At 46.8% G+C, this 13,452-nt stretch overlaps 1 protein-coding gene across 1 annotated transcript in view; it reads right to left on the minus strand.

Moving 5' to 3' along the window:
• LOC143400037 (adhesion G protein-coupled receptor E2-like) overlaps positions 1-13,017 on the minus strand; it is a 33,515-nt gene extending 20,498 nt beyond the window's left edge. Inside the window, exons 1-4 of the mRNA XM_077110238.1 lie at positions 12,768-13,017; positions 4,797-4,850; positions 4,502-4,621; positions 3,365-3,520 (exon numbers count right to left, since the gene is read on the minus strand). Coding sequence (XP_076966353.1) covers positions 3,365-3,520; positions 4,502-4,621; positions 4,797-4,850; positions 12,768-13,017 — 580 coding nt within the window. The remainder of the gene's footprint in view (positions 1-3,364; positions 3,521-4,501; positions 4,622-4,796; positions 4,851-12,767) is intronic.
• Positions 13,018-13,452: the final 435 nt, after the last annotated feature.

Consider the following 13,452-nt stretch of genomic DNA (forward strand, 5'->3'; position numbering starts at 1 on the left):
GCCCAGCCATTCCCTGGACCCTCCCCTGTGGGAATCTTTGCACCACTGGGTCCTACAGGTGGTCTATGCTCAGGGAGCAGGTGGCAGTGAAGGCCACCCTTGATGCCCAAGCAGTGGGGGTGGGAGATCATGGCCAAGGGCTTCCCAGAGTGACACTCATCATTAACACCTGAGGATAAAGCCAGGTGCTCAGAAAAAGAGCAAAGTTGTGCACACCCCATGACTTGACTTCAGAATCTAGTGGGATGCTGTAGTGACAACACAGTATGGGGACATACACAGCCACGGAACAGGGAATAAGAACACCCACCCACAGAGGAGTGCTATTCAGCCTTAAAAAGGAGGGAAACTCTGTCAATCACAACAACACAGGTGAACCTGGAGGACATATGTTAAGTGAAACAAGCCAGACAAGAAGGACAAATACCACACAGTGTCATTTCCACGTGGGACCTGAACAGTCAAACTCCTGGAAGGAGAGGGTAGCATGGTGTTTCCCAGGGGTCGGGGCAACAGGAGGGGGTTGGAGAGATGTGCATCCAAGTCCAAAACTTCAGGTAGGAGGAGCTAAGTTCAAGAGATCTATTGTTCATTTTATTTATTTTTGATACCAGGGATTGAACCCAGTGTACTCTACTACTGAGCCGCATCCCCAGCCCTTTTTATTTTTTATTTTGAGGCAGGATCTCACTAAATTGCTTAGGGCCTTGCTAAGTTGCTGAAGCTGGCTTTGAACTTAAGATCCTCCTGCCTCAGCCTCCTGAGCTGCTGGATCCCAGGTATGCACCACTGGGTCTGGCCAATGGTCTGTATTCTTGAAAATCACTAAGGGATTAGATTTGAAGTGTTCTTATCACAAAAACCAGCACCTGAGGCATTGCATATGCTAATCAGCTCCATTTAGCCATCCCAGTGGGCATTCATGTTTCAAAACATCCTTCTGTACCTGATCAATACGTACAACATTTTTATTTGTCAATTAAATAATACAGAAAGAAAACAGGAATATATTCCTGGAGAGGGATGACTGAGATGCCTGTGTAACAGGAATGTGCTCAGGACCACAGAACTAGTATACTGGAACGTGGTTAAAATGGTAATTTTTATGGATGCAGGTTTTATCACAATTTAAAAACCCTGCCACTGAGCAGCAGAAGAAGAACTAAAGCGAGGTGCTCAAGCAGGTGAGGTGGCACAGGCTGTAATCCCAGTGACTCAGGAGGCCCGGGATGTGGTCAGTGATAAGGCCCCAGGGTTAGGTCCCCAGGAACAAAACAAACAACTAGAAAACCAAAAGCCCCAGGTGCCCAGGCCCAGCAGGTCCCACCTGCCTTTCCTCACAGTGGCACAAATGCACCCTTGATCGTCCCCAGGAATCCCCCAGCTCCTGGTGTGGCACTCAGAACTGTGGGTGGACACTGACAGCCTTTTCAAGGTGCCCAGCTTGTCTCCGGGGAGTCTTGCTGTCCCCACCCCTGGAGGAAGTTCCCCCTTATCAGAGAGGGCCACAGACACGAAATGAGGAAGCTTCTGGAAGCAGCTCTCAGCTGAGGCCTGGGGGTGTTTCCTGGCATCTTATCTCTCCTGGTCTCTAAACGTGAGGGGAACATGCTCAGGAAGCAGGTCCCCTTTGAGTGCCACAGGAACCCACAGGACAGAGGCCTGAGGTGAATGGCCAACATATCAGCCTCAGAGAACCCAAGACAGGAGGGAGTGACAGCTCATGGCAGAACGGCCCTGGGTGTCCCAGAAAGGGGCCAAAGATTCCCGGAGCCCAGAGGATTTCTGGGGTCAGGATGAGGCAGGGAGGGCTTCTGGTCTCCTGGACCAATTTTTGCACCTGAGGATGCCCTGCTGGGACCCCTCATCTGGGCTGTGGATCAACAGCAGGACGGACCAGGACAGGGGCTGATGCTCCCTAAGGCCCCCTGTCCAGCCCCCATGGGGCAATCCTCCCCTGTTCCCAGCTGGCAGCAATGGCTGCTGAGGTGTGCTGTAGGTGGAGGGGACGAGGTGGGGTGGGGTCGCATGGGGACAGCTGGGAATGAGGTGCAGCAGCACCCCCAGGGGACCTTCCACCAACTCCCACATTTCCCCACATCCTGGGCTCAGCCTCCCCCCAGCTCCCTGGGTTCCCCAGTAATGAGCCACTGAGAGCCACCACCTCATGGGATCTCTGGGGCTCCAGGCTCCTGGGGGAAGATACAAGGAGGGCTCCAAGAGAGGAAGTGGTTTTGCTGATCCCATGCTGCTCAGGGTGGCCAGTCCAGGCTTCGGACCAAGGGAGCTGATCCCTGCCTCTGACCTTGGCCTTCACACCACCCTCCCTCTCTGTGCTGGTGGGACAGTGGCCTGGAGTGGGCACCACCTGTGTCAACCAGGGCCTTGGCCCCTGTGTGCCACAGGATAGCTCTGTCCCAGTCCTCTGGCTGACACTCCTGGATGTGGACCCAGGGGACATGCTGAGGTGGACATGGGCTGGAAGCTCCTCTCCCTCCAGTCCTAAGGGCAGATGAGCACAACTCCTGGCCCAGGCCCTGTTTAGCTCAGAAGCCATTGCTAACAGCACTTTCTGGGAGCCAGGACCTGCTCAGTGCCTTTGGATCTCATTTCCCTCCTGATGACTCCCCCCTCCCCTATTTGTTCCCCTGGTGCTGGGGACTGACCCAGGGACTCACACCTGCTAGACAAGTGCTCTATCACTGAGCTATGCCAAAGTCAGGACTCCCCTTCTGCAGATGGACACACTGCAGCACAGAGAGGTGAGGTGACTTGTCTGAAGTCCCACAGTGAACCAAGAGCCAAGATACCTTTGGTTTTGTTTTTGATTTTCCTGCTCATGCCAGGCAAGGGCTATGCCCCAGAGCCACACCCCAGCCTCTACCTTTGTTTGTAGCTTTAGGAGAGAGGGGCTCCTTCCTGTGGTTTTCTTTTTCTTTTCTCTATCTCCCCTACTCCCCCCACTAGGGATGGGGTCTCTCTAATTCCCAGGATGGGTTGGACTCCTGGTTCTAGTGATCCTCCTGCCTCAGCCTCCCAACTAACTGAGACCACAGGCACAGGCCACTGGAGCCTGGCATTTTTTTTTTAAACAGAAAACAACAATGATGTTGTCACATCTCACATGTCCACAGGGTTTCCTTATAAGCACCCTGGTCATCGTCACAAGCAGAGCTGTCAGGATGGGGTCAAGCAGCTGGTCCCAGAGTGCCCTGACCCTCCCCTGCCTCTTGTGCTGGTGACAGGTGCACGCACAGCTGCCCCATCTCACAGTCCAGGTGCTAAGGCTATAACTGGGCGCTGTCCCCAGATCAGCTCTGGTGCCCTGAACTGCATGTGGGGGGAGGTGAGGGGTGGGCCTTACCTTGACATGTGTTCTCACTCTCATTAGTGAATTTTTTTGCCCCAGAACGGAGCTCAAATCCTGGGAAGCACATGCAGTAGTAGCTCCCCTGCACATTGTGGCAGTCAGCAAAATATCCACAGGACTCTTTCCGGGGCAACAAACATTCATTGATGTCTGCAACATAATAGGACCAAGGGTCACCTCCCAAACGTGTGTGTTCTCTTAGGGAAGAGACTCCTGTCCCCTACCTGACCCCCAGCTTGGGGTCTGATGTTGAGTTACTATCTTTTGCACAGAATCCTGGGATGCCCTGCTGAAGCTATGCTGGGGCAAGCCATTCCTGAAGTCCACACTGTCTGATCTGCTCAACACAGTTCTCTGACTAACACCCCCAGGGGACAATTGGACAATTGGACATTGTCTCCAGGGGACAATGCTAAGGTAGTGTGTGGGCTACAAGCTCAGTGTCACCCTCCCAGACCTAAGGGCAGGCTGAGACCAACTCCTGAGGCCCAGGTCCTTCTGTGCAATTCCCTGGTGTCTCTGCCATCTTACTATTTCCTTTCTCTTTTCTGTCTTTGATGATGGCCTTGAGGTCAAGGCTCAGCCCTTTACCATTACCCATGACCCCCGCTGACACTGGGAAATGACACTTTGGATCTCATTTCCCTCCTTATGACTCTCCCCCTCTCCCCCTTTCTTCCCCTGGAGCTGGAGACCAGCCCAGGGACTCACACCTGCCAGACAGTCTCTGATGTGCCTCTGCCCCTCCCCCAAGCCTCTTTACCATGACAGGTGACCAGGGGGTTGGTGAAGACCTCTACAGATGAAGAGGCAAACCCCGGCTTGCAGCGACAGGCGGTGGCGTTGACACATTCCGAGTTAGGAGGGCACCGGGGGTTACAGGCTGTGGGGGCACAGACTGGTCAGAGGCTGGGAGGGGGCAATGTGGCTCCCAGAGGAGGATCCCAGGAGGTAGGGAGATGCCCTGAGCCTCCCTGCTCAGGCCTCTCCCCCCTGGGCTGGGGGTGCAGGGTCTTATGACTCTCCCCTCCCCTACTATGTTCCCCTGGAGCTGGAGACTAGCCCAGGGACTCACACCTGCTAGACAATCTCTGATGAGCCTCTACCCTGCCCTCCCCCAAGCCTCTTTACCATGACAGGTGACCAGGGGGTTGGTGAAGACCTCTACAGACGAAGAGGCAAACCCCGGCTTGCAGCGACAGGCGGTGGCGTTGACACATTCCGAGTTAGGAGGGCACCAAGGGGCACAGGCTGTGGGGGCACAGACTGGTTAGAGGCTGGGAGGGGGCAATGTGGTCCCAGAGGAGGGTCCTGGGAGGTGGGGAGCTGCCCTGAGCCTCCCTGCCCAGGCCTCTCCTCCCTGGGCTGCGGGTGCAGGGACCCTCCCAGGCTCTGGCTGTGGACATGCTGCTCCCCAAACACTCACGCTGAAAGTCCCAGGCTCCGGCTCTGGAGAGACTCAGCAGGACACACAGCAGCCCTGAGACACAGAGAGGGCGGGTCAGTGGGCCCAGCAGGCAGAGGAGGCTGGAGGTGATGCACTGCAGGGCAGGGGCTGAGGACCCTCCTGGGCTTGGACCTGGTCCACTCCTCAGAGGGAGCCCAGGTGGTGCCTCCCAGAGGGTCTGGGGGGTGTGAAGGGGGCTGAGCCTGGCAAGCTCTGGGCTCCAGCCGTGCCTCTCCTGGCCTGTGGGTGGGGGACTGAAGCCTGGTGGCCCTGGTTCAAACCCTGGAGCACAGGCAGGCTGCCGCACTGCCCTGCCTCAGTTTCCCTTTCTGTGAAGTGGGGGCAGGAGGACACCCACGTCCTAGGGTCACATGGAACAAACCCCAGTGTGTCAGGGTGTTTACCACCATTGCTGACTTTTATATAGGAAGGGAGGGTCTGGGCCAGCTGTTCTCTCAGGTCCCCTGCCTGGGCTCTCAGTTGCTCTGGCTCTGTCCCCTTCCTCAGGGACACACACCACACTAGCCACCTGTCCTACAGCTGTGACTGGAGCACCTGAGAGCCACATCTGCCACCACCACTGTCAGCCCCATGGCCAGTCCTAGGACCCCATGGTGCCCTATTACCACCCAACAGGAACGTGCTGTGGGCAGGTGCTGGGCTCAGGTTGGGGGCCTCTCCTGCTGTTCCTGCCACTCAGCAGCTGCCCCCTCCCAGGGCACATCCTGGGGACCCTCTTCAAGTCAACGGGGCCTTAGGTACATGAGCATCTTGCTGTTCAACAGAGAGACAGGCAAGGAGTCAAAGAGAGTCTGGTTCTCAATCCCTAAAATAAAGTCTAGGGGTATTGGTGGTTCCTTCTTGGTCAATTTATCTAATGCACTGTCCGGACAGCTGGTCAGGCTCTAAACATGGCCATGAGGCCTTCATCAGAGGAGACCCCACTGAATGTGAAGATGCAAGTAAAGCAGAATCCCCTCTCCTGTGTGGGCTCATCTAACCCATGGAGGCCCTAAGAGACCAAGACTGGCCCCCTGAGGAGGACGGAGTTCTGGTCCAGACTGCCTCTGGACCTGAGATGGAACATCAGCTCCTCCCTGGTCTCCATCCTGCCCCCTCCTCCCTGGTCTCAATCCTGCTACTTCTTCCCAGGGTCTCCATCCTGCCACCTCTTTCCTGGTCCATCCTGTCATCTCTTTTTGAGTGTCCATCTTTCCACCTCTTCTCTGGGTTTCCATTTTGCCACCACTTCCCTGGTCTCCATCCTGCCACCTCTTTTCTGGGTCTCCATTATTTGACCCCTTTTCTTGGTCTCCATTTTGCCAACTCTTCCTAGTCTGGATTCTGTACCTCTTTCCTAGTCTCCATTCCTCAACCTCTTCCCTGGTCTCCCTCCTGCCACATACCCAGTATAGTCTGGACTTCTCAGCCTGTTCAACTGCATGAGCATATCCTTATAACAATCATCCTTCCCTCTTTCTGTATAGTGCCCTATTGGTCTTATTTATCGGAGAACCCTGCTGCATGTGGGGAATATAATGACAAATCCCTGCTAAGTCCCAAAGTTTTTACTAAGAGTAACTTTCTAGGAATAAATTTCTCCTTTGAGAACTTATTTTTTTAAAAAAGAGCTGATATCCTTTACAGGGACAGTGAGAAATCCAGTCAAATATGAAGCAAAGGACTTACTGGGTGATTCTTAGCTCCCTTTCTTGCCTGTCACAGGTCACGTATCCACTTACCATGGACCAGTCTTAGACATCCGCTCCTCATGGTGCCGAGACCAGCCAGCCCAGTGATGGAGGACGTTTGATTCTGGTTGGAGTTCAGAATGCTTCCTGTTTAAATACGACTCGTGACGAAGTTGACCACAGAGAGGAAATCACAGTCTGGATGCTTTCTTCCTCCGATCAGTTCCCTGTGAATTTCTCAAAACTTAGAGGTTTTTTGCCAAATATTTGCTTAGTTTGGGTAATAATCGTGCTGAAGATCTCCTTGGGGGTGACTCCCATCTTTCAAGACAGGAAGGTGGGACACTGGGTATTAGAAGCTCAAGCATGAAGGATCATTCTCCTGGTCTTCTTGCCCCATAAGGACCTTGGTTCAGAATGAATAGACTTATCTATTTATTACCTATTCCTAGACTTACTTGTGTAACTTACATGAAAACAAGACTCACGATTAAATATAGAAATCAGGGCTTCAGTAGATGGGTCAGGAGAAGTCAAACAGCCCAACACGTGACTCTCCTCCAGGACAGGGAGAGAGAGAGTCTATGTAAGCACATGCCTTTCCATTTCCCTTCCACCAAAGCACCGTGTCCCCAGCCTGAGACAAGACTTGGCATTCCCAACACTCAAACTTAGAAAGTCTGAGAAGGCAGTTCCCGCAGAGCCACCTGGTCCCCTCACTACTATTGTTCCTTATAAATTTTAGCATTATTTTTCTCTATTTATCTTTCATAATCACACTGAAAGAAAAATGGGTAATTGCTGTGAAAAATTAAACTATTCTTTCAAATACCTGGTAGAGATCTTATTCTTTGCAGTCTTTATTGTTAAGTTACTAGTGTGCCGTGGGGAATATAATGACTAATCCCTACATTGTAAGTTTGAATGTCCCCATCCCCAGGTTACACCAAATTCTGTATTGTTTCCTGGCCCAATTTGAGTTTGGTAGGCAGAAGTCTCATCTATTATGAATATGATGTGTGTTCTCCCTTATAAGCCCTAAGCCAACACTTGTAACAATATAATAATATTAATAATTATATATGCTATTGAAAAAAATCTCATGTTACCATTGAGGGCTGTTATGTTTTAAAATCATTGCTCCTAAACTCAGGCTCTTCACCTTGCACTTATAAAAATATACAATATTATACTGTAAGTATTAACTTGATAATACCATATGGATTATATTTCAACTTGCCTTTCCCATTCAACTTCATGCATTAGAGTTTCTTTTAAATTAAATTTTTATTTGTTTTAATTAGTTATACATGACAGTAGAATGCATTTATGCCCTATAGCAGTGGGGGGCTATAGTGGAGATCTTTTCAATATCTGTATAAGAGCTATATCATGCACAGGTGTATCCTGTTTTTAAAATTTATACCAATATACCCTATTCATTTTGCTATTCTTTATTGATGGTTGCTTATATGTAGTGAAATTTTTCACTCTTCCAAATATACTGCAGTAAACCTTATAAATAGCTTTCTGTGAACATGGGATTGTTTAATGTGACATAGATTAAAAGAGGTGTAATTGCTGGGCCTTAGGTATATTCAGATTAAATTTTCATAATTGGTACCAAATTGCTGAATAAAATGTCTATGTAAGTTTACTGTAGTATCTACCATATAGGAATATCCATTTCACCCATTTCATTTCATCACCTTAAACCCCTGTAAGTTTACTCTAGTACCTACCATATAGGAATATCCATTTCACCCCTGGTCTAACAACTATTGAATATAATCAATTTGGTAGATTTTTCCTAAACTAATGTTTGACATTTTAGCTCCTTTTTAAAAAATTAATTTCAGTTTCCTTGATTGCTATGTATTTATTTGCCATTCATTTTTTTTTCAGTTAAGAACACATAAATTTCTCTTTGTCCCAGTGACTCAGGAGGCTGAGTCAGGAGGATTGCAAGTATAAAGCCAGCCTCAGCAACTCAGCACTAAATATGTGCTATGAACATCGGTGTACAAGTATCTATGTCTATTTGAGTCCCAGTTTCCCATTCTTTGGATTCACACTGATGGAGTGGAGTTGCTGTGTGATGTGATAATTCTATGTTTAACCTTCTGAGGAACTGACAAACTGTTTTCCACACTGGCCAGACCATTTTACATTCCCAGCAGTAAGGTATGAGGATTCAAAATTCTCCCCATCCTCACCAATATTTTAATTTTCTTTTTAAAAAAATGTTACTTTTTATATTACTTATTGATACCTATTGTCAATAATGTGTAATGATAATTTTAGGGTAATTGACACATGTAGCACCTTAAACATATATCACTTCTTTGTGCTGAGATTATCCAAAATATTCTAGATTTAAAAAATTACATTCTGATTAGTTTTAGTCACTCTAGAATGCAACAGAACACCAGAACACAATTCCTCCTGACTGTGACTTTGTGCCTGCTGACGACCTTCACTAACCTTCCTCTTCCCTGTCCAGCCCTGGTAACCATTAGTCTCCCCAGACACCAGCAGTTCTGGGTTCTACCTCCAAGGGGGATTCTGCAGTCTTTGCCTCTCTATGTTCATTCTGGGGTGTGAAGTGCATCTCACTGTGGTTTTGCATCAAGTTCAAATTTTGGTCTCCATAAGTAAAGTTTTGTTGGGAGACATCCACACCTGCTCCTTTGGTATATATGGTGACTGCCACCCTCATGGCAGAGCTGAATCACTGTAAGAGACCATGTGTCCTGTGAAGCCCAAGACATTGACTATCTGCCTCTTCACAGAAGTTTGCTGGGTTCCCCATTCAAGCAAGTAGGCAAGGTGAGAACCATGTTAGTGAGTGTGTGTGTGTGTGTGTGTGTGTGTGTGTGTGTGTGTTTACATGAGCTTCTCTATGTCAGAGCTGCTGGGTAAGTGGACAGAAGGACAGTCCCCCACAGGTACCCAAGCTCTCATCTTTGCAATCTGTGACTACTTTACCCCACCTTTTATATCCAACTGTGAATATTGTCTTTAAAATGAGAACAAATACCAAAGAAAGAAACTGGCAGTTTATTACAATTACCCTTAACTCTGTTCTCTGTAGTTATTGCAAGAGCTAGCTATTGCTGTAGAACAAGCAGTCCTCAATGCAAATGGTCTAATACGGTTTTTTATTACCCAATGGGACTACCTATTGGGGTTTTCTGAGTCTGACTCAATAAAATAACTTTCATGTTCCTAGGAGAGCCTGTGGCCAGAAATCCCATGAAGGGCAGGAATCAAGCCCCCTTGTGAGCCATTCTTTGATCTTGAGGACTGAAGTCATTCTGAGCCTGAAGACACACATAATGGAGGATATGGGTATTACTCATTTACTACCCTTCACTTGCTGTGGTAAAATTCAGAAAGGGGAGGAATATTTCACTTAGAACAGTGGAAGGATTAATATTTCTAGGCAGCACTGAACATTTTCAAGCAAAAACACATCACTGACTCAATAGTGCAAACAAGAAAATGCCGACTAACCTCAACGATCAAACCCCTGACACACGAACACCAACTTCCACATCTCGTGATTGTATTTGACAGATAAAAAGACATATTTTACGTAGCAATCCAATGTGTAATGTAGAGACTTGTCTCATCATATTTAATGTCCTCTCTGCTTCTGAGACCAAAGTAACCAAACTTTTAAGTTTTTCATTTCACATAGACTTCAAGTGGACATATGTATTTGAAAATAAGTTTTGCCAGTGATTATGGTAGAGACTGTGGACACTAAGCTGGGCAAGAGAAAAGAATCCCAATGGTGAGAAGAAATGCCAGTGTGCAGCCATGAAGCTCACTGGTCTGTTAGAATCTGCCTCATCAGGAAGAGCAGCTGAGATGGGGATGTGCAGAGGCATGAGGGACCCACAAGGGTAAAACCATGTGTGGGATTCCCTCCAGTACAGGATTATTGTACAGGCCATCTTTTTTTTTTTTTTTAAGCAGCAAAGAGGTGTTTATTGTGAGCTAGCTCGGTCTTCTCTACACACACACCAACTGGTGATGCTGAGAGGCCCCAAGCACAGAATTTGCAGTAGTTTTATACATTCTTTGGAGAAGGCAGGGACCTCCACATACATCATAGCATCTCTTAGCAAATCATCACACACCGCGGGAAAATCAAATAACAATTCTAAAACATGATTAGTGTGTCAAGTGGCGGGAAAGAATCTGGAAAGAATTATTGGTTAGTTCAAGGGATGGATACACTTAAAATTGATTGGTTTAAACCGTGAGCATGTCGCAAGGGGGGTACATGCCAAGCTGCAGGGCTTCTAGTTTAGATATTGGTCACCACACCTAGGTGGGGGCCATCTGGAATTTCAGATATTTTGATATCTTGGCCTATCTTAGGTGATCACCACCTGCTGCTTTCCCGAGAACTGTTTCCACAGAGCTTTTCTGGGGTGTTTTCCTAACTTAGGGACTGCAGTAGGTCAGGGGTTAAGTTTCAGAGCAAAATGAGGTCCCAAGTAGAATGAGGTTGCTTAGGTCTTTCAGCTCTCACATGTGTATGAAGTACGATGTCAGTAAAGTTCGGTTGTTCTCTTGTAGGACACCATTCTCTCCTTTCTCCCGTTTCTTCCTTCTTTTCCTCCCTCTCTTCCTTTCTTTTTTTTTAAATTAATTTTTATTGTAGGTTGTTCAAAACATTACATAGTTCTTGATATATCATATTTCACACTTTGATTCAAGTGGGATATGAACTCCCATTTTTACCCCATATACAGATTGCAGAATCACATCAGTTGCACAACCATTGATTTACATATTGCCATTCTGGTGTCTGTTGTATTCTGCTGCCTTTCCTATCCTCTACTATCCCCCCTCCCCCCTCCCCTCCCCTCTTCTCTCTCTACCCCCTCTACTGTAATTCATTTCTCCCCCTTATATTTTTCCTCCTTTCCCCTCACTTCCTCTTGTATGTAATTTTGTATACCCCTGAGGGTCTCCTTCCATTTTCATGCAATTTCCCTTCTCTCTCCCTTTCCCTCCCACCTCTCATCCCTGTTTAATGTTAATCTTCTTCTCATGCTCTTCATCCCTACTCTATTCTTAGTTACTCTCCTTATATCAAAGAAGACATTTGGCATTTGTTTTTAAGGGATTGACTAGCTTCACTTAGCATAATCTGCTCTAATGCCATCCATTTCCCTCCAAATTCTATGATTTTGTCATTTCTTAATGCAGAGTAATACTCCATTGTGTATAAATGCCACATTTTTTTTATCCATTTGTCTATTGAAGGGCATCTAGGTTGGTTCCACAGTCTTGCTATTGTGAATACACAGGCCATCTTAACTGTCAAATGCATTTCCCCCACAGGAGTACCATGCACGACTGTGTGGTTTAGTATCAATAAAAAAAATTATTCCATATGATCCATTATGGGAGAAGAAATGGTTTTCAGAAACACATATCATCCCATGAGATGAAAATGAATTTCCAATATCTCTAATCTAGGATTGAAAATAAGTTTGAATAAGTATGCAAGTGGTTAAGAGGAACACTGTTCATATCTCAGAGGGAACAGAAAGATTATCAGGGTGTGCTTTATAATTTTCATAGGGATGTTGAAATCAAAGGAAGAGAAACTCCAGAAAACGAATAGAAGGAACAAGCTGTACTTCTAAAATCAGATGAAAATATTGTAATTTTTTGCCCTGAGGCTTTGAGCTCTGTGATCCAAAAAATCTTTCAGACCCAGCAACATGGACCCTTTTATAGTTTTATCTTGAAATTTTTTGAGAGCTCTCTTGATGTCTCTATTCCTCAGACTGTAGATGAAGGGGTTCAGCATGGGGGTGTCGAATGTCTACATCACCGAGGCTGTGGCAGTAGAGCATGAGTTTTGGGTCATAGCAGAACTAAAGTCCACCCCCAGGAGGGAGCTATAAAATAAGGAACTATGAAGAGGTGAGACACACATGTGGAGAATGCTTTGTATTTTGCCTGAGCTGATAAGATAGCACTCATGGAAGACACTATTCTGGACTAATAGTAAAGGATACCCACGAGGGGGCCTCCATCCAGTAGCAAAGGTGCAAAACACATCACTGTGTCATTAAGAAAAGTGTCAGAGCAGGCAAGTAGGACCAGTTGATTCAGTTCACAAGGTGTGGGATTTCCAGGTCTGTGCAGAAGGACAGCCACAATGCCATTAAAGTTTCTAGTAAGGAATTCAGGACATTTGTGACCCAGCATGCCAGCACCAGCACACCAGAGATCCTGTGGTTCACGATGACAATGCAGTGCAGGGGGTGGCAGATGGCCACATAGCCGTCATAGGACATCACACCCAGGAGGAAGTTGTCCAACTCAACAAATAATATAAAAAGATAAATCTGTATGAAGCAGCCTGCATAGGTAATGGCCTTGGTCTGAGTCTGGATGTTCACCAGCATCTTTGGGATGGTGGTGGAGGTGAAGCAGATGTCCACAAAGGAGAGGTTGGAGAGGAAGAAGTACATTGAAATAAAACAAAACTAAAATAAAACTTCCATCAAAAGAACTAATATAGACCTCAGCTGTGTATCCATCTGATCCTGGGCTTTTCTTGGTTGGTAGGCTTCTCATGGCGTCTTCTAGTTCATTGCTTAAAAGTGATCCGTCTAATTTGTGTATATCATCCTGATTGAGTTTGGGCAAATCGTATGATTCTAGAAATTTGTTGATGCCTTAAATATTTTCTATTTTATTGGAATACTAAATTTCAAAATAATTTCTAATTATCTTCTGTATTTCTGTAGTGTACATCTTGATATTTCCTTTTTCATCACAGATGTTAGTAGTTTGACTTTACTCTCTCCTTCTCTTTCTTAGCATGGGTTATCAATTTTATTTATTTTTTGAAAAAACCTACTTTTTGTTTTTTCATTTGTTTCAATTGTTTCTTTTGTTTCAAT

Source organism: Callospermophilus lateralis, chromosome 1 (assembly GCF_048772815.1).
Source record: "Callospermophilus lateralis isolate mCalLat2 chromosome 1, mCalLat2.hap1, whole genome shotgun sequence".
In the NCBI taxonomy this organism is placed as follows: domain Eukaryota; kingdom Metazoa; phylum Chordata; class Mammalia; order Rodentia; family Sciuridae; genus Callospermophilus; species Callospermophilus lateralis.